The following is a 19667-nucleotide window of genomic DNA, read 5'->3' as shown; positions in this document are numbered from 1 at the left end:
GAAGCAGCAAGGGAGAACTGCTTTCCTCACTTTCTTGGGGCTCAGTTTGGATACTGCACAGAGGGGGGGCTGGTCCCTCACCCCCCCAGCAAACTGCTGGGGCTACGGGGCTTAGAGTGGAGTATGGGGCAGCCGGAGGGCTCTCCTGAGAGTCTCTTCCCTGCCTGGGAGCAGAAGCTGTTGAACACAGTCCCCATGTCTCCTGCTCCCCACTCCTGCCCAGCCTACTCCCCTTGGTAGATGAGGTATATTCACTGTACTGCCCCAGCTAAGCCTGGCAGTGGAATTTCCTGCTGCGGGCGGCGGGGGGTGCACCTCTCTATGGGCCCCTCCAGGGTTGTCACTCACCACTCTGCTGCTGTCTGCAGCTCAGGTCCTGCGTGCAGCAGGTAAAAGGGAGCTGTTGTAACCCTGTGTCTGCTCTGTGGTGCACGTTTCTGGGTACTGGGAGCATGACCTCTCTCGCTCTGCACCCAGGGGCACAGCGAGCATGTACCCACTGCCAGGGAAAATGAGCAGTGGCCTGCTCCCCGCCCACAATGACCCTGGAGATCAGCTGCAGCTGCGGAGGATAAACAAGTTCTGGTTGTGGGGGCTGCCAAGGGTGCTATTTATAAAAGCTGAGTCAGGCCTGTCACTGTGCCTGCCCTGAGCAGCCAGCCCTGAGTGGCCTTGTTGAGTAGCCCACCAAGGACACAGCACCAGACAGCAGCAACCAGTTATCCTTTTCTAAAGCCAAAGCTCGCCCTGTGCAGCTCCCCAGGACTACATACAGCTGCTCCTCCAGCTCTGCACGGCAGCCAGGCAGGGCCCCACTGGGCAGGTGGGTGCACGCTGGGTGCATGGACCGAGGCCTGATTGCCCTGACCCCCAGGGGTCATGGATTCCGCAGCAGGCGCCTGGAGCCGATGGAGTGCCCAGATGTGCTGGTGCAGAACGCACTCTTCACTGGGGACCTGGAGGCAGTGCGGAAGCATTTCACCGAGAACGCATCCATCAACCTCGTCATTGAGTCCAAGGGGGATGAGCTGCGGTGGACCAGCCGGAAACTTGGTGAGGGCAAGTGCCAAGGGAAGAGTGCTGGGAGGGGGTGAGGGCAAGCGTCAGGGGAAGGAGTGCTGGAGAAGTGAGTGAGGGCAAACGCCAGGGGAGGCCATGCTTGGGGGGCTGAGAGGAAGCGTGGAGGGAAGTGCTAAATTGGTGCAAGTCCTGGTGGAGGTCACAGGTGTGCAGGACATGCTGGGTAGTGGTAAATGAATGGGAGCCCTGGGCAGGGGTTACAGGAAGGGAGGACGTCTTGGTGTGGGGGTGTCCAGGGGGAGACAGTCCAGGTGAATGTGTATTAGGGCAGAGGAAGTGCGAGATGATGGGTAGGGAGGGAGTTCTAGGGTGTCTGATATTCAGCCTGGGTCCCTCTGCAGCCCAGTCCCACACTGCAGGCTGGGCTCATGGGTCCACAGCTTACATGCACATATACCCTTGTCTGCCAACGAGTGAGTGCAGTCCCTGTGGCAGTGCAGCCGTGGCTATGCTGGGCCAAGAACAGGCCCAGCAGTTTTAGGGGGTTGTACTTGGTACAGCTCAGCCTTGGCCCTGCTGCTTCTGCCAGGTCTGCACGGCTATTGATATGCATGTTTGGGTGATGAGACGGTGCCCAGTGTGCCGAGAGCTGGTGCACTGAGAGTGAAAATCTCCTGAGGGTAGAAATCCTGGCGGGGGTCAAGAGGCATCGGTGACAACTCTGTGGTTGCTCAGTGGTTCAAGCATCCATGGATTAAAAGTAAGAAGTGCTCAGCAACCTTGGGGCTGGCTGGGGCTGTTGCCACAGGCAGCCCTGGAGTTGACCACCAATCAGCTTTTCAGTGACTGACCCAACACTCCCAGCAGCTCCTCAGTGGCTGCTCTGCCATTCAGCTGTTCAGTGGGGCTTCTCTGCTGCTGGCCCCTCTCAGCAACCTCTCTTTCTCCCTGCCCTTAAATAGGAGGGGCCTTGTGGGTGGGCAAGGAGGAGTGGGAAGAGCTGGAGTTGGGGCAGGGCCCTGTGGGTAGGGGGAGCAGGTCCTCAGGGCAGGGATAGAGACAGCATGGGGAATCTACTGACAAAATGAAAACTCAGCATCTGTGGGAGAAGGGGGGTAATAGAATATGAAAATTCATCAGTCATTTTGGTCATTTGTGGTCATGGGTTTTAAAAAAAATCATCGGGGGTAGCTGAGTTAGTCTGTATCTTCAAAAACAACAAGAAATACCGTGGCACCTTATAGACTGACAGATATTTTGGAGCATCAGCTTTCATGGGCAAAGACCCACTTCGTCAGATACACGAGTGGGTCCAGAGGAGGGTCTAAATATATAGGCTCATGAAAAGGAGACAGCCGCAGTGAAGAAGAGCTGCCACCGCTATGAGAAAGAAACGTAGGGTAGTGGTGGTAGGCGACTTTCTTCTGAGGGGGACAGAGGCACCCATCTGTTCCCTGACATGTCATCCCGGGAGGTTTACTGCCTGCCAGGAGCCCATATCCAAGACGTTACAGAGGCGTTGATGAAGATCATCCGGCCTACTGACTACTACCCCACGCTACTCATCCATGTGGGCACGAATGAGACTGAAAGGTGTAACCTTGAGCAGACCAAGCATGACTACAGGGCTCTGGGAGTACGGGTGAAGGAGTTGGGAGTGCAGGTGGTGTTCTCCTCAATCCTTCCTGTCCAGGGTAGGGGCCCAGGCAGAGACAGGTGCATCCTGGAGCTGAATGCCTGGCTGCAAGGATGGTGTCTCCAGGCGCACTTTGACTTTCTTGATCACGGGATGCTGTTCCATGAAGGACTGCTAAATAAGGATGGAATTCACCTTTTGAGGAATGGGAATGCTGTATTTGGACTGAGACTGGTTAACCTAGCAAGGAGGGCTTTAAACTAGGTTTGATGGGGACAGGTCACCAAAGCCCACAGGTGAGTAAAAAACCTGGAGACCTGGGAGTTGGGTTGTAAATGGGAGGGATCATGGCCTATAATAGCAGAGAAAAAAGAGGGACTAGACGGAACCAGGGGGAGCAAAATCAAATCAGTATCTTACATGCTTGTATACAAATGCAAGAAGCATGGGTAATAAGCAGGAAGAACCTGAAATCCTAATAAACAAACACAACTATGATATAATTGGTGTCACAGGAACTTGGTGGAATAATACGCATGATTGGAATATTGGTATAGGAGGGTACAACAAACTAAGAAAGGAAAGGCATGGTAACCCGGGAGAAGGTGCTGCCTTATATATCAAAAATGTACACATCTGGACGGAAGTGGAGATGGATGCAGGAGACAGACATGTTGAGAATGTCTGGGTTAAGTGAAAAGGGTTAAAAAACAAGGTTGATGTCGTGATAGGGGTCTACTACAGACCACCTGGCCGGGTAGAAAAGGTGGATGAGTCTTTCTCTAAACAATTAACAAAATTATCCAAAACAAAGGACTTGGTGGTGATGGGGGACTTCAGCTATCCAGATGTTTGTTGGGAAACTATCACAGTGAGGCACAGAATATCCAGAAAGTGTTTGGTCTGCATGGATGACAATTTTTTATTTCAGAAGATGGAAAAAGCTACTAAGGGGGAAGCAGTTCTAGATCTGATTTTAACAAATAGGGAGGAACTCGTTGAGAGTTTGAAAGTGGGAGGTAGCTTGGGAGAAAGTGACCGTGACAGAGTTCATGATTCCAAGCAACAGTGAAAGGGAGAACAGCAAAATAGAGACAATGGATTTCAGGAAAGCAAATTTTGGTAAACTCAGAGAACTGGTAGGTAAGGTCCCATGGGAAGCAAGATTAAGAGAAAAAGCAACTGAGGAGAGTTGGGCGTTTTTCAAAGGGACATTATTAAAGGCCCAAAAGCAAATTATACTGCTGCATAGGAAAGCGAGACAGTATGGTAAAAGACTGCCTTAGCTTAGCCAAGAGATCTTGCATGATCTCAAAATCAAAAAGGAGTCGTATAAAAAGTGGAAAGTAGAAGAAATTACAAAAGATGTATGCAAGCAAACAAAATGTGCAAAATATGTTAGTCTATAAGGTGCCACAGGACTTCTTGTTGTTTTTGAAGCTATAGATTAACTTGGCTGCCTCTGTGATAAGCAAACAATACATTTATTCAGGGGCAAGATTAGAAAGGCCAACGCACACAGCATACAAATCAACAGAGCCAGACGTGTGCCACGAAGCCTCCTAATACAGGACAAGCCCAAGAGAGAAACCAACAGAACACCACTAGCCATCACCTACAGTCCTCAGCTAAAACCTCTACAGCGCATCATCAGGGATCTACAACCCATCCTGGACAATGATCCCCCATTTTCACAGGCCTTGGGAGGCAGACCTATCATTGCTCACAGACAACCTGCCAACCTAAAACAAATCCTAACAAGCAACTATACACCGCACCACAGTCACTCTATCTCAGGGACCCATCCATGCAACAAACCTCGTTGCCAGCTCTGCCCACATATACACACCAGCAACATCATTACAGGACCTAACCGGATCAGCCACACCATCGTGGGCTCATTCAGCTGCACATCTACCAATGTAATTTATGCCATCATGTGCCAGCAATGCCCCTCTGCCATATACAATCGGACAAACTGGACAGTCTCTACATAAAAGAATAAATGCACACAAATCAGACATCAGAAATGGCAATATACAAAAACCCATAGGAGAGCACTTCAATCTCCCAGGACACACAGTAGCAGATTTAAAAGTAGCTATCCTGCAGCAAAGAAATTTCAAGAACAGACTCCAAAGAGAAATTGCTGAGCTACAATTCATCTGCAAATTCAATACCCTCAGCTCAGGATTAAACAAAGACTGTGAATGGCTGGCTAAATACAAAAGCAGCTTCCCCTCTCTTGGAGTTCACACCTCCAGATCTACTGATGACAATACAACTCAGCCTGCCTGACTGAGCTAACCTCGTTATCCCCAGCCTTGCTCTGGCCTATTTATACCTGGCCTTGCAGATTTCCAGGACTAGCATCTGAAGAAGTGAGTTAACTCACGAAAGCTCATGCTCTAAACTTTTCTGTTAGTCTATAAGGTGCCACAGGACCCTTCATTGCTGCTACAGATCCAGACTAACACGGCTACCCCTGTGATACTTGACAAGGCACACAGAATGAGCTAAAATTAGCTAGAGACATAAAGGCTACGTCTACACATGAACACTACATTGAAATAGCTTATTTCGATGTAGTGACATCGAAATAGGCTATTTCGATGAATAACATCTACACCTCCTCCAGGGCTGGCAATGTCGACGTTCAACATCGACGTTGCGCAGCATCACATCGAAATAGGCACTGCGAGGGAACATCTACATGCCACAGTAGCACACATCGAAATAAGGGTGTCAGGCACAGCTGCAGACAGGGTCACAGGGCGGACTCAACAGCAAGCCGCTCCCTTAAAGGGCCCCTCCCAGACACACTGGCACTAAACAACACAAGATCCACAGAGCCAACAACTGGTTGCAGACCCTGTGCATGCAGCATGGATCCCCAGCTGCAGCAGCAGCAGCCAGAAGCCCTGGGCTAAGGGATGCTGCACACGGTGACCATAGAGCCCCACAGGGGCTGGAGAGAGAGCGTCTCTCAACCCCTCAGCTGATGGCCGCCATGGAGGACCCCGCAATTTCGACGTTGCGGGACGCGCAACGACTACACGGTCCCTACTTCGACGTTGAACGTCGAAGTAGGGCGCTATTCCTATCCCCTCATGGGGTTAGTGGCTTCGGCGTCTCGCCGCCTAACGTCGAAGTTAACTTCGAAATAGCGCCTGACACGTGTAGCCGTGACGGGCGCTATTTCGAAGTTAGTGCCGCTACTTCGAAGTAGCGTGCACGTGTAGACACGGCTAAAGGGTAACAAGAACTTATTCTATAAATATATTAGAAGCAAGAGGAAGACCAAAGATGGGGTAGGCCCACTACTCAGTGAGGAGGGAGAAACATAATCAGGAAATTTGGAAATGGCAGAGGTGCCTAACATAATGCATGCCAGTGGGAAGGGGGTCGGTGTAGAGGATAAAATACATAAAGAACAAGTTAAAAATTACTTAGAACAATTAGATGTCTTCAAGTCACCATGGGGCCTGATGAAATGCATCCTAGAATATGCAAGGAGCTGATAGAGGAGGTTACTGAGCATTTAGCTATCATCTTTGAAAAGTCCTGGAAGTCGGAAAGGATTCCAGAAGACTGGAAAAGGGCAAACATCTATAAAAAGGGGAGAAAGAACAACCCGGACAGCTACAGACCAATCAGTTTAACTTCTGTGCTAGGAAAGCTAGTGGAGCAAATACTTAAGGAATTTATCTGCAAACATCCAGATGAAAACAAGATGATGGGTAACAGCCAGCATGGATTTGTAAAGAACAAATCACATCAAACCAATCTGATAGGCTTTTTTGGACAGGATAACAAGTCTTATGGATAAGGGAGAGGTGGTGGATGTGGTATACCTAGACTTTAGTAAGGCATTTGACACGGTCTTGCATGAGCTCCTTATCAATAAACTAAGCAAATGCGACCTAGATGGGGCCACTATAAGGTGGGTGCATAACAGGCTGAATAACCATTCTCAGAGAGTAGTTATTAATGGTTTGCAGTCTCACTGGAAGGGCATAATAAGTGGGATTCCACAGGGATCTGTTTTGGTACCAGTTCTATTCAATATCTTCATCAACAATTTAGATATTGGCATAGAGAGTACACTTATTAACTTTGCAGATGATACCAAGTTGGGAGGGGTTGCAACTGCTTTGAAGGATGGGCTTATAATTCAGAATGATCTGGACAAATTGGAGAAATGGACTGAGGTAAACAGGATGACATTTAATAAAGAGAAATACTAAGTACTTAACTTAGGAAGAAACAATCAGCCTCATACATATAGAATGGAAAGCGACTGTCTAGGAAGGAGTACTGCAGAAAGGGATTTAGGGGTCGTAGCGTACAACAAGCTAAATATGAGTCAACAGAGTAATGCTATTGCCAAAAAAAAGCAAACATAATGCAGGGATGCATTAACAAGAGTATTGTGAACTTGACATGAGAAGTCATTCTTCTGCTCTACTTAGTACTCATTAGGCCTCAGTTGGAGTATTGTGTCCAGTTCTGCGCACCACATTTCAAGAAAGATGTGGAGAAATTAGAAAAGGTCCAGAGAAGAACGACAGGAATGACTAAACGTCTAGAGAACATGAGCTATGAGGGAAGACTGAAAGAACTGGGCTTGTTTAGTTTAGAAAAAGGAAGACTTAGAGGGGACAGGACATAGGTTTTCAAGTACCTCAAAGAGGGTTACAAGGAGGAGGAAGAAAAATTGTTCTCCTTGGCCTCCGAGGATAGGACAAGGAGCAATGAGGTTAAACTGAAGGAAGGGAGGTTTAGATTAGACATTAGGAAAAAACTTCCTAACTGACAGGATGGTTAAACACTGGAATAAGTTACCTAGGGAGGTTGTGGAATCTCCATCACTGAAGATATTTGAGAGCAGGTTAGATAGATGCCTATCAGGGGTGATCTAGATGGGTGTTTGGTCCTGTGAAGAAGGCAGGGAACTGGATTTGATGACCTCTTGAGGTCCCGTCTAGTTCTAGTGTTCTATGATTCTATGACCAGTATAGCAGTGCAAGGAGCGGATATAGACTCAGACCACAGTCTAGTGATTGCAAACGTCAAGATGAAAAAGCAAAAGTGTAAGAAACAATTTAAGAAAAGAAGAGACGTGGCGAAGCTAGGCAAGGAAGAAATAGCGAGTGCACATACAGCAGCACTCAAAGGGAAGGTTAGGAATGTGGACACAGATACCTAGATAAGAGAGTCGAAGGGATAGCCATGGTAATAGAGGAGGCAATTGAGCAGATTGTTCTGGAAGAGAAGATCAGTAAGAAGTGGATTGTGCAGGAGACTCTGAAGCTGGTCCAAGAGAAGAGAGCACTGAAGATCCTAAGGGATGTTTCTGAGAGAGTGAAACAGTAGTATAGAGTGAAATGCGGTGAAGTAAGGGAAGCAGCCAGAAGGGATAAGATGAAATGGTTAGAGGAGCCGTGTGAAGGTATTACAGCAAGTGTAAGATTAGGGATGTGTATAAGATTATCAGGAATATTAACAGCAAGTGGCAGCTGAATCAGATGGCAATCAGAGATGAGAAGGAAGAGGGGCTCAGGAGCAAGGTGAAGGTTGTTCAGTGATAACTGAGACATTGCACTGATCTGTACAAAGCACAGTTGGAACTGAGTGTCTCAGAGGGACTGATCGAAGAATTGAGATATCTCCACTGGGCATCAAGAGTGAGACTGATACTTCAAAGGAGGAAGCAGAAAAAGCAGACTGATACAGTTGTTGAAGGATATCAATGACAATGCAACAAAGCAGTCAAGTAGCACTTTAAAGACTAACAAAATAATTTATTAGGAGATGAGCATTCGTGGGACAGACCCACTTCTTCAGACCATAGCCAGACCAGAACAGACTCAATATTTAAGGCACAGAGAACCAAAAACAGTAATCACAGTTGACAAATCAGAAAAGTATTATCAAGGTGAGCAAATCAGAGAGTAGAGGGGCAGAAGGCAGTGGGGGGGGGTCAAGAATTAGATTAAGCCAAGTATGCAAATGAACCCCTATAGTGACCCAGAAAATTCCCATCCCGGGAATTGCAACAAAGCCCACTGCCAACTTTGTCCACATATCTTTTCTGGAGGTACCATCACTGGACCTAACCAGGTTATTCACAGAATCATGGGCACATTCTCATGGTCCTCAGCTAACATCATATATGCCATCCTGTGCCAACAATTTCCAGATGCTTTGTAGATTGGACAGACTTCAAACTCTCTTAGACAAAGGGTTAATGGGTACAAAACAGACATAAAAACACTCCTGATCCACAAACCTGTCAGTTGGCATTTTAATGGAGTGGGCCATTCTGTTAATGACTTAACAGAATGGAGTGTTACTGAAGAGGAATTTTCACAACACTCTTGAAAGAGAGCTGCTGAACTCTCTTTTATATTCAAATTTGACACATTGACACGTGATTTGAACCAGGATGGGAATTTTCTGAGTCACTATAGGGGCTCGTTTGCATACTTGGCTTAATCTAATTCTTGACTCGCCCACCCTTCTGCCCCTCTACTGTCTGATTTGCTCACCTTGATAATTTTTTTTTCTGATTTGTCCACCTTCATTACTGTTTTTGGTTCTCTGTGCCTTAAATATTGAGTCTGTTCCAGTATGGCTATGGTCTGAAGAGGTGGGTCTGTCCCACAAAAGCTCATCACCTAATAAATTATTTTGTTAGTCTTGAAATTGCTACATGACTGCTTTTTTTGTTTTGATAGTATATGGACTAACATGGCGTTCTCTCTGTTACTAACAACAATGCAGAAGCAGTGGTGAGAACATGCAGAGAGTAGGGAAGTTGGTTTAGAATGAGTAGAGGTACGAGATAAGGAGATCCGATATTGCCAAATATCTTCAACATGCACATAGAAGCCGGGTCTACACGTGCACGCTACTTCGAAGTAGCGGCACTAACTTTGAAATAGTGCCTGTCACGGCTACACGTGTTGGGCGCTATTTCGATGTTAACATCGATGTTAGGCGGCGAGACGTTGAAGCCGCTAACCCCATGAGGGGATGGGAATAGCGCCCTACTTCGAAGTTGAACATTGAAGTAGGGCACGTGTAGCCAATCCGCGCCCCGCAACATTGAAATAGCGGGGTCCGCCATGGCGGCCATCAGCTGAGGGGTTGAGAGACGCTCTCTCTCCAGCCCCTGCAGGACTCTATGGTCACAGTGTGCAGCAGCCCTTAGCCCAGGGCTTCTGGCTGCTGCTGCGGCAGCTGGGGATCCATGCTGCATGCACAGGGTCTGCAACCAGTTGTCGGCTCTGTGGATCTTGTGTTGTTTAGTGCAACTGTGTCTGGGAGGGGCCCTTTAAGGGAGCAGCTTGCTGTTGAGTCCGCCCTGTGACCCTGTCTGCAGCTGTGCCTGGCACTCTTATTTCGATGTGTGCTACTGTGGCATGTAGACGTTCCCTCACAGCGCCTATTTCGATGTGGTGCTGCCCAACGTCGAAGTTGAACGTCGACATTGCCAGCCCTGGAGGACGTGTAGACGTTATTCATCAAAACAGCCTATTTCGATGTCGCTACATCGAAATAAGCTACTTCAATGTCGGCTTCACGTGTAGACGTAGCCAGAGAGAGCAATGGCCAAGATCAAGGAAGAGGTAGAAGGGGTATCTGTGCATAGGATGACAATCAACAACTTGAGGTTCGTGAATGATATAGTTATCATTGAAGAAGGTGAAGAGAAGCGAGTGAGAGTGGTGCAGGTGCTAAACGAGGAAGGGAAGCGGTACGGACTGATAATAAACATCAATAAAATGAAAACAATGGTATTTGGAGATAAAGAAATAGGAAGGAAGATCAGTGTAGATGGGATCGAACTGGAGAGCATAGAGAAGTTCACTTATCTGGGGAGCAACATGACGTATGATCTAGACTGCAAGAAGGAACTAACGACTAGAACAGCGAAAGCAAGAGCAAGTTTGAAGGCGATGGATGAGATCTGGAAAAGCAAAGCAATTAGCTTAGGAATGAAGCTGAGCATTTTGCAAACGTGTGCATTCAGCAGCATGTTGTACGGATGTGAGACATGGGTGATAATGAAAGATTCGAAGAGAAGGATATTGGCATTCGAGATGAGTGGTTACAGAAAGATCCTGAGAATAGGATGGTTGCAGAAGTTCACCAACGAGGAATTATACAGGAAGACACAACTGAAAGGCTGTGTCTACACTAAGACAAAAATTCGAAATGGCCATGCTAACGGCTATATTGAAGAATACTAATGAGGTGCTGAACTGAATATTCAGCAGCTCATTAGCATTAGGATGCTTCCGGCTGTGGTGCTTCGAAAGCGCCGCTTTTGAACACGTGGCTCAGCACGGCTACACGGGGGTCCTTTTCGAAAAGACCCTGCACATTTTGAAATCCCCTTATTGCCCCCAGCTGAGGGGAATAAGGGAATTTCCAAATGTGTGGGGTCCTTTCGAAAAGAGCCCCCATGTAGCTGCACTGAGCCGCACACATTCGAAAGCTGCACTTTCAACAGTGCTGCTGCCAGGAGTGTCCTAATGCTAATGAGACACTGAATATTCAATTAGGCACCTCATTAGTATTCGATAGGGCTATTAACATGGCCATTTCGAAATTTTGTCTTAGTTTAGACACAGCCAAAGAGAATCCACTGCAGAAAGTTATACAACAGGGTACAGCTATTTGGGCATATCTGCAGAATGAACGACAAAAGAAAAATCAAGACCCTGGTACTCAGCATAATGGACGGCTCAAACAAGACAAGCATTCCCCACAGAGAATGGGTAGAGGATACAGTAGATTGGTACAGAGTTAGTCTACAAAAACTAAGCCACTCCGCACTGGACAGGGAAATATGGAAGGCAATGGTGAGGGAGGCATCAGAAACCAATGGGCACTGAGCCCCTGGTTGATGATGATGATGAGAATTAGTCATGTGACACAGAGAAACAATCAAAGAACCCAATGGAAACCATCCAGATGAACAATAGAGCTGTAGGGACCATAAAGGCCAAACAATAGAGAAGTAGAGATTTCTCCCCGCGGGAGGTGATACGTGGTTTCTTGCTGGACAGAATGCAGTCAGATAAATTTTGTTTTACATCTTAAGCTCTGTGTTCTTACTTGGTGCTAGTGGGACAATTAGGACAGGATCGCTTTCTTACCAATGTGGCCTTAGCCTGTTACTGTCATTTAGATGGCATGGCAGGTTGTGACTGCTTTCTTAGCTCTGAGCTGCAGAAAAAGGCCTCTGACCTTAGTCCACCCTGCCTGGAACCCAGTGCTGCTCAAACATTTGAGTTGTGACCCTTTCACATTGCTAGCTTCCAAGTGCAGCCCCTCTCCTTAGACATTAAAACCTCATTTTTTCACAGTGAACCCAGGGCTTGGGGGTAGAGACTGAGGGCTTGCCACCCCCCCATAATAATCATTTGCTGCTCGAAGGGCCATGACCCAAGTTTGAGACCCCCTGGTGTAACCCTTGCATGGGCCAGGGCCCACTCCTCCCAAGGACAGACCATGTATTCTCCAGGGCTCTGAGAATGACCCTTTGCATTCCAGCAGCCCCCTTTTCTCGGCACAAGCCTCACAAGTAATGCCAGCCACAAACAGACGCCTGAGAGAGGCTTTTCCTTCTTAGGGAGCAGGGCGAGCAGTGAGGCCCAGCAGCCTGTCCAAAACTGGGGAGCATTCATTAGTCACTTCTCTGCAAGGGTGGGGCAGGGCAGTGGGGTGGATGCTGCTTTCTGGAGAGTGCTGGGGCAGGGCAGGGTCTGACATGATGCTGGGTTCGGGGGGAACCATATAGGGTGTCATTACTACTCTATGGGGGTGGGGACTGGGCAGGGGGTGTCACTGGTGCCATCTGGGGGTGGGGGCTGGGTAGGGGCTGTCACTGGTGTCGTCTGGGGTAGAAGGGGCTGGGCAGGGATTGTCACTGGTGCTGTCTGGGGGCTGGAGCCAGGCAGGGGTGTCACTGGTGCCATCTGGGGTGGGGGGGCTGGGCAGGGGGTGTCACTGGTGCCATCTGGGGTAGGGGCTGGGCAGGGGCTGTCACTGGTGCCATCTGGGGTCAGGGGGCTGGGCAGGGGCTGTCACTGGTGCCATCTGGGGGCTGGAGCCAGGCAGGGGGTGTTGCTGGGGCTGTCTGGGGTGGGGATCTGGGCAGGGGGTGTCACTGGTGCTGTCTGGGGGCTGGAGCCGGGCAGGGGGTGTTGCTGGGGCTGTCTGGGGGCTGGGGCCGGGCAGGGGCTGTCACTGGTGCCATCTGGGGGCTGGAGCCAGGCAGGGGGTGTTGCTGGTGCTGTCTGGGGGCTGGGGCCGGGCAGGGATTGTCACTGGTGCTGTCTGGGGGCTGGAGCCAGGCAGGGGTGTCACTGGTGCCATCTGGGGTCAGGGGGCTGGGCAGGGGCTGTCACTGGTGCCATCTGGGGTCAGGGGGCTGGGCAGGGGCTGTCACTGGTGCCATCTGGGGGCTGGAGCCAGGCAGGGGGTGTTGCTGGGGCTGTCTGGGGTGGGGATCTGGGCAGGGGGTGTCACTGGTGCTGTCTGGGGGCTGGGGCCGGGCAGGGGCTGTCTCTGGTGCCGTCTGGGGTGGGGGGTTGGTCCATGTGTTAATTTAACTGGGACATATGGGCCAAAGCAGTTAATATAGCTCAGTGACTAATGAACATTAATACAGAGACCTCCCTTGGGGAGGGATAACTCAGTCAGGGAGGGATAGCTCAGTGGTTTGAGCATGGGCCTGCTAAATGCGGGGCTGTGAGCTCAGTCCCTAAGGAGGCCAGTTAGGGACTGGGGCGAATAGATGTCAGGGATGGTGCTTGGTCCTGCCAAGAGGGCAGGGGACTGGGCTAGATGACCTCCTGAGGTTCCTTCCAGCTCTAGGAGATGTGTATCTCCAATTATAACTCTGCTGAGTGCAATGGCATGGGTGGGGCATGCACCTCAAGGCTGGAAAGCCTAGCCCCTCCCATCATGCCACATAAGAATGGCCGTACTGGGTCAGACCAAAGGTCCATCTAGCCCAGTATCCTGTCTGCTGACAGTAGCCAATGCCAGGTGCCCCAGAGGAGGTGAACCGAAGACAATGATCAAGCGATTTGTCTCCTGCCATCCATCTCCCCCCTTCGACAAAAGGCTCGCCACCACACCTTACCCCTCGCTAATAGCCATCTATGGACCTAACCTCCAAATATTTATCGAGCTCTTTTGCAAACTCAGTTAGAGTCCTGGCCTTCACAGCATCCTCTGGCAAGGAGTTCCACAGGTTGACTGTGCGCTGTGTGAAGAAAAACTTTCTTTTATTAGTTTTGAACCCGCTACCCTGCTACCTCCCAGTCCTCCTGTCCCCCTTGCCAGCCAGCGGGCCCAGTCCCAAGCCCTGGCTGGTGCCCAGAGAAGCCCTGGAGCCTGGCTGTCTCCCTGCTGCTCAGAGCAGGCCAGAGGCTCCCCGGCTGGTCAATGGGAGCCAAGCCCTGAGCCTGGGCTGGCGAGTGGAGCTCTGAGTCCTACAGGGGCCTGGTGCGTTAGCGGAGGTGGGAGGGTTAGCTTCCCGCAACCTGCTCTGCCCTCTGCCTGTGGGAAAAGGGCCCAGGAAGACCAGAGCTTTGATCCTCTGTCTGAGGCCAAGGGGCAGAAGGAAGCTCGGCTGAGTGTTTGCAGTTGGGAGCATTGAGTGAGGCTCTCAGGCTCAGGCCGCTCCACATACAGGGTCCTTAGTGCAGTGTGGTGCAGCGCACATGGAGACCTTGTGTTACACAGGTTGAGTCTTGCTGACCTCCAGCAGCCTCCCCCAGTCCCTGCACTGGCTGCCCAGGGGTCCTGGAGACTGGCAGCTCCCTCTCCTGGTGGAGTGCTTGGCTAGCACATCTTGCCGCTCCCCATTGCTGGGTGCAGCTGAGAGCAGGTCCCCTCCCCAGGGAACCTGGCTGGGCTCCAAGTGTTGGCTGCAGCCGCTGGCAGCTCCTGACGGGGTATGGCCGGGGGACCTGTCAGGGCACAAGTGCAAAGCCTACCCGGTTTGCTCAGATGCCTGGTCCTGCAGCCCTAGCAGGTGGCGCCAGAGGCAGGGAAGCAGTGTGTTGGGGAGTCAAGAGAAGAGGGCGCTGATCTCCTGTGGAACTGGCTTGGTGGGGAGCCCGCGGCTGTGTGTGTCTGTGCCCCTCACAGCCCTTCCCCCACTGCAGGGCTGTGGTCGCTGACCTACGAGCAAGAGCTCACCACACCCCTACATATCACAGCCGGGCGCGGCTACTTGGACTGCCTTGGACACCTGCTGCTCCGGGGTGCGGCTGTGGACTTCGCACCTGGGGGCAAGACAGCTCTGCATGAAGCCTGCGCTGCAGCCAGAACAGCCTGTGTGTGCCTCCTGCTCTCCTACGGTGCTGACCCCAGGGCTGTCTCTGAGGCTGGCCACCACCCACTGCACCTGTGCAAGAGTGCAGCCTCCATCCAGTGAGTTCCCTCCAGCCCAGCCCACCTTTGTGCCCACAGAGGGCCTGTCAGCCACCCCACCTCAGGGGCTAGCTCAGTGCCGAACGCCTGCATGCCACAGCCCCCGGGGGGCTGCCCAGCTGAGGGTCGACACAGCCCAGCCCAGCTGGCATGGCAGACGGGGCTGAGCGCAGGCTCCAGTCCCCAACCAGAGCTGTTTGCTGCTGCGCATGGGGCTGGCTCAGATGGGTGCGACACAGCCTCCCCAGCCAGTGACCTCAGCAGGAGGCTAGGGAGGCCCAGCCCAGCCCAGCCAGCCAGCATGCATGGCTCCTGCAAATCCCAGCCCGTGTTTCTGGTGGCAGGTAGGAGCAGACCATCCACAGGCTGAGGAAGAGCGATTGGATGTGCTGCCCAGCCCCCAACCCACCCCCAGCAAGTCTGGGACAGAGCTGGAACATAATCCCTTACCCTGTTTGCTGGAACCCCCTAGTCTCGGTGCAGCTTTCCAGAAGGCCTGGGGAGCCTGGAACACCAGGACTTAGCCTGGGATTGGGGGGAGGTGGGAGGCAGGATAGCACATGGGCACAGGGTGGGTGATGGCAGAACTGAGTGATGATCAGGCAGCGGATTAAGGGGCTAGCAGTGGAGTAGGTAGGTGGGGGCAGGGCAGGTGGGGTTGATCTGGAGCTAGCTGAGCATTGGATGGGGTGGCAATGATGGGAGGTGAGGAGACGGTGGGGAGTTGGTGGGGAGGGGGCTATGGCTGAGGGCTGGGCAGGGGATTCATAGGGGTGGGGGTGGGTGCAGGCAGAAGGAACAGCAGGTGCAGAAGGGGACAGTGGCCAGCTAGGACAGTCAGTAGTTGTCGGACAAAGGAGCAGGAGCTCATTACCGGGGTGTCCTATGCCATCAGGTGTGCCAGGCTGCTGCTGCAGCATGGTGCCAGTGTGAACAGCCAGACCGAGGAGGAGGAGGACACGGCGCTGCATGTGGCTGCCCGGCTTGGCCTGGAAGAGCACGTCCAGCTTTTCCTGTGCCATGGGGCAGAGCTGGAGGCCACGAATGAGGAGGGGCAGACCCCCCTGAATGCTGCCTGCGCCCAGGCGCACCGACCCGAGGACATGGAGCGCTATTATCGGGTCTGCCAGCAGCTGGTGCAGAGTGGTGCCAGTGTCAATGCTGCAGACCGGGACCAGCAGCGCCCCCTGCACCACGCCTGCAAGAACGCCAGTTACCGTGTGGTGGAGCTGCTGCTGGCCCATGGCGCCAGCGTCAACATCATGAACTACAGCGGCAACACGGCCATGCACAACATCCTGCAGGTGGCAGCGTACAAGCTGGGGCACCAGCCGGAGCGTGTGGTACAGGCGCTGCTCAACCATGGCTCCATACGTGTCTGGCCTGGCGCCCTCATCAAGGTGTGGAGCTGCCCATGGTGGGAGCTGCATGGATGGGTGTGTGATCGGGTTTCCCTCCAGGAGCTATTCCTTTCCTGGCAGGCAGGGACCCCTACCCTAGTCAAAGGCTTGTTCCCTGCTGTCTCAGGGGTTTCACTTCCCTCTTGCTGCTCAGGAATTGGGGTCCCCCATCTTTAGATGCCAGCGTTTAGGTCTTTTCTTTGGCTGGGCTGCTGACTGAGCAGCCCTGCTGCACCCATTTAATGGGCTGCTAACCTGGCAGGGCACCACTGCCCTGATGACGTTAGTCGGGGCACTGAAGGCTTGAGCTCTCAGCCCTGCCACTGTGAGCCATGGCAAAGTGTCTGGGCAAGACAAAGTGACCATGTGTGGTTGGTGCCAGACTTAGGAGCTCCTCCCCATCCTTGGGTCATCGTTCCCAGCTCCAGCTGTTTAGTCCTGGTGTGGTCAGTCCCACCACCCGTTTCTGTTGAGGGGCGCAGGCTGTGGGTGCAGGCACTGAGGTGGGATGAGGCACAGCAGGTGCACTGGAAAGGATGGCCTTGCACCTGGGAGCCTGTGCTCTTAGACCAGGGCCAAGGGTGATGGGACAAGGTGGCAGGAACTCACACCCAGCACCTGGTCACACCAGCGGGGCTCCCTCCTTGCAGCTCCACCGGAGGGCTCTGTCGTGTGGGGCCTAGGCATGAGGAGAAACCATCTGCAGGCAGCATATCCAGGGGCTGGCCATATACAGCTTCCTGGTTCCGTCCCATCTGCAAGGCACGCCAAGAGCCTGGGCATGGCAGGGCCTAAGGCTCATCCCGCAGGGGTGCTGGGCTGAAGGGACGGGGGCATCTGGCTGCTGGAGTGTGTGTGTCAACATGAGTCTGATCTGTTGCTGCCAAGCTGGGCCAGTGCAATGTGCTCCTGAGAGTAGCTAGGCTGGGCCCTGCAGTGGCTGCAGAACATACCGTCTGCCCTTTCTAGAGTGCTGTGAAAAGCTTGTGACCTGCCCCCTCCCCGGCCAGGCTACCTGGCTCTGAGGGGGATTAGGCAGGGCAGGAAGGGAGCAGCACAGCAAGGCCTGGGGCAGGGGCTGCAGCAAGCCCAGACACACACAGACTGGTGTGTCGGGTGACGGGGGCGCTTTGAGGGTGGGCATTGTCGGGGAGGGGTTGCGGCAATGGCAGTGGTATTGAGGGGGAATGTACCTAAAGGGATATACCCCTCTAGTTGTGTCTTGTCTTGCCTCTGTGCTGAGCACCCAGCCCTGCCCACCAAGCTCTGTTAATCTCCAGGCCCCACAAGATGCTGTCCTTCCTTGGGGAAGTTGAGCTGTCTCTGACACTGGCTGTAGGAGGTGCTCTGCCGCCACTGGGCACTGTCCTCAGCTCCTGCCGCACCCTCCATGCAAGATGTCAGCAAGCAAAGGGTTAACTAGCTGCCTTAATTCCAGAGCAGTGCAATAATTACCAGCCTGGAGATCGGCAGATTGCTCTTCCCTTTGGGAAAATACAGGAAAATCAACAATTAACACTAATTAATCTCCTATTAACACCAGATAATGAGGCTCAGTGCAGCTGGAATAGGCTCTGACAGCTATGGATGGCCTGGGCCATGGGGAGTGGGAGTCAGGATGGGGAGAGAATCCGTCCGCATGCTGTCCTCCTGCTGCCATAAATCAGTTTGGCCCATCCCACCCCATGTTGTGCGGTGCAGGCATTCCTGTCCCAGACTGGGAGAAGCACAAGTTATAGGACTTGCCCAGGGCCACCGGTTTGCAGTAGCAGAGCAGGGCTTCCAACCCAGCTCTGCAGAGGCATAAGGTGGTGTCTGGTGCATTAGACTACCTTTCTCCCTCCTGCTTCCCCTACCTGCAGGTGTTGCGCTACTGCTGCTCCTCGCCACGCACCATCGAGGTGCTGATCAACAGCTATGACCATGTGCGGGTCACTGAAGAGTGGGCAGAGACCGTCCCAGCTGAGATCATTCAGGTAAGAGACCCAAGAGCCGTCAGGAAACCCAGGCATCACCCCACAGTGCCCGGCTGGGTGAGCAGGTCTCCCAAGGCCCCTCAGAAAGGCCCAGGGGCAGGGAAGGCTCTGAGCAGAAGTTTGCGGGAAAAAGGGACACAGAAACTGCCGGGCTGCGTAGGGAGCCGCTGTGACCATTGTGCTCACAGGGCACCCCGTGCTCAGGTGATGGAAAGTGTCTGCCCAGGGCGTGCTGCTATGCCGCCTGCCAGCTGGCTGTCGTGAGATGTGTGCCATGCTGACCTCTCTCCCTTCCTGACAGAAGTACCCGGATTTCTACAAGTCACTCTTCTGCCTGGGGCAGCGGCCCCGCTCCCTTCAGCACCTGGCCCGCTGTGCGCTCCGGAACTACCTGGAGGGCCGACTGGTGCAGGTCTTGCCTGAGCTGCACCTCCCGCCTTCCCTGCGCCAGTTCCTGCTGCTCTGCTTCCAGGACGTTCTCTACTAGGGACCTGGAGCCTGCAGTGAGACACCTCTAAAGCTTTCTCTGTATTGGGCTTGAATTCTTGTGTCCTGCCGTGCCTGTGACCACCCTGTCCTCCCTGCTCTGCTTCTGGCAGCCGTGCCCTGCCCATGAGAGCTGCACCTCTGACAGCCCTGTGCTCCCTCCCCTGTCTGTGACAGCCCTGCCCAACCCATGACAGCTTTGCCATTTACACTTACCTCCGCCAAAGCCAGCCCTTCTGCACCCATGCCAGCCTGGCCATTGCCAGACGAGACACCCTCTGCCGGCACCAGCATGGCCCATCCCCTGGCTGCAGGCTACACTGCTGCATCCTGTGGTGGGACCCTGCCTTTGTGGGGCCACTTTGCTGGCCCTGCTTTGTATTATAGGGGAGAGCCTGGAATAAATCCTATTGTTTGTATACTGTTGCTGGCAAATGTCCTTCCTTGTTGCACTGGGGGCTGCTGTCTGACCTGCTGTTTGCTAGTCCAGTCTCTGCTGGTGATATGGTGCAGGCACAGCCACAGGGGGGCTATGTGTACGCTAGCATTCTTCTTTTGAAAGAGTCATGCAAATGAAGGAAACTGAAAATGCAAATGAGGCACATATTTACATATCTGGCACCTCATTTGCATATTTTTCTTTTGAAAGAAGAAAAACAGTGTAGACACAGCTTTTGCGAAAGTAAT

The 19667-nt window shown here is 52.4% G+C and overlaps 1 protein-coding gene across 1 annotated transcript; it reads left to right on the top strand.

Moving 5' to 3' along the window:
- The first annotated feature begins 662 nt into the window (after positions 1-662).
- Positions 663-19399, top strand: ASB10 (ankyrin repeat and SOCS box containing 10). The gene is made up of 5 exons (XM_074986367.1): positions 663-1053; positions 14851-15118; positions 16014-16518; positions 18381-18494; positions 18796-19399. The coding sequence occupies exons 1-5, from the start codon at positions 843-845 to the stop codon at positions 18979-18981; spliced, it is 1284 nt and encodes a 427-aa protein (XP_074842468.1). The 5' UTR covers positions 663-842; the 3' UTR covers positions 18982-19399.
- Positions 19400-19667: the final 268 nt, after the last annotated feature.

The sequence above is a fragment of the Carettochelys insculpta genome, chromosome 2, assembly GCF_033958435.1.
Source record: "Carettochelys insculpta isolate YL-2023 chromosome 2, ASM3395843v1, whole genome shotgun sequence".
NCBI classification, from domain to species: Eukaryota; Metazoa; Chordata; order Testudines; family Carettochelyidae; genus Carettochelys; species Carettochelys insculpta.
Note: the sequence above shows the minus strand (reverse complement) of the source record. Positions and strands in the feature narration are given on the sequence as shown.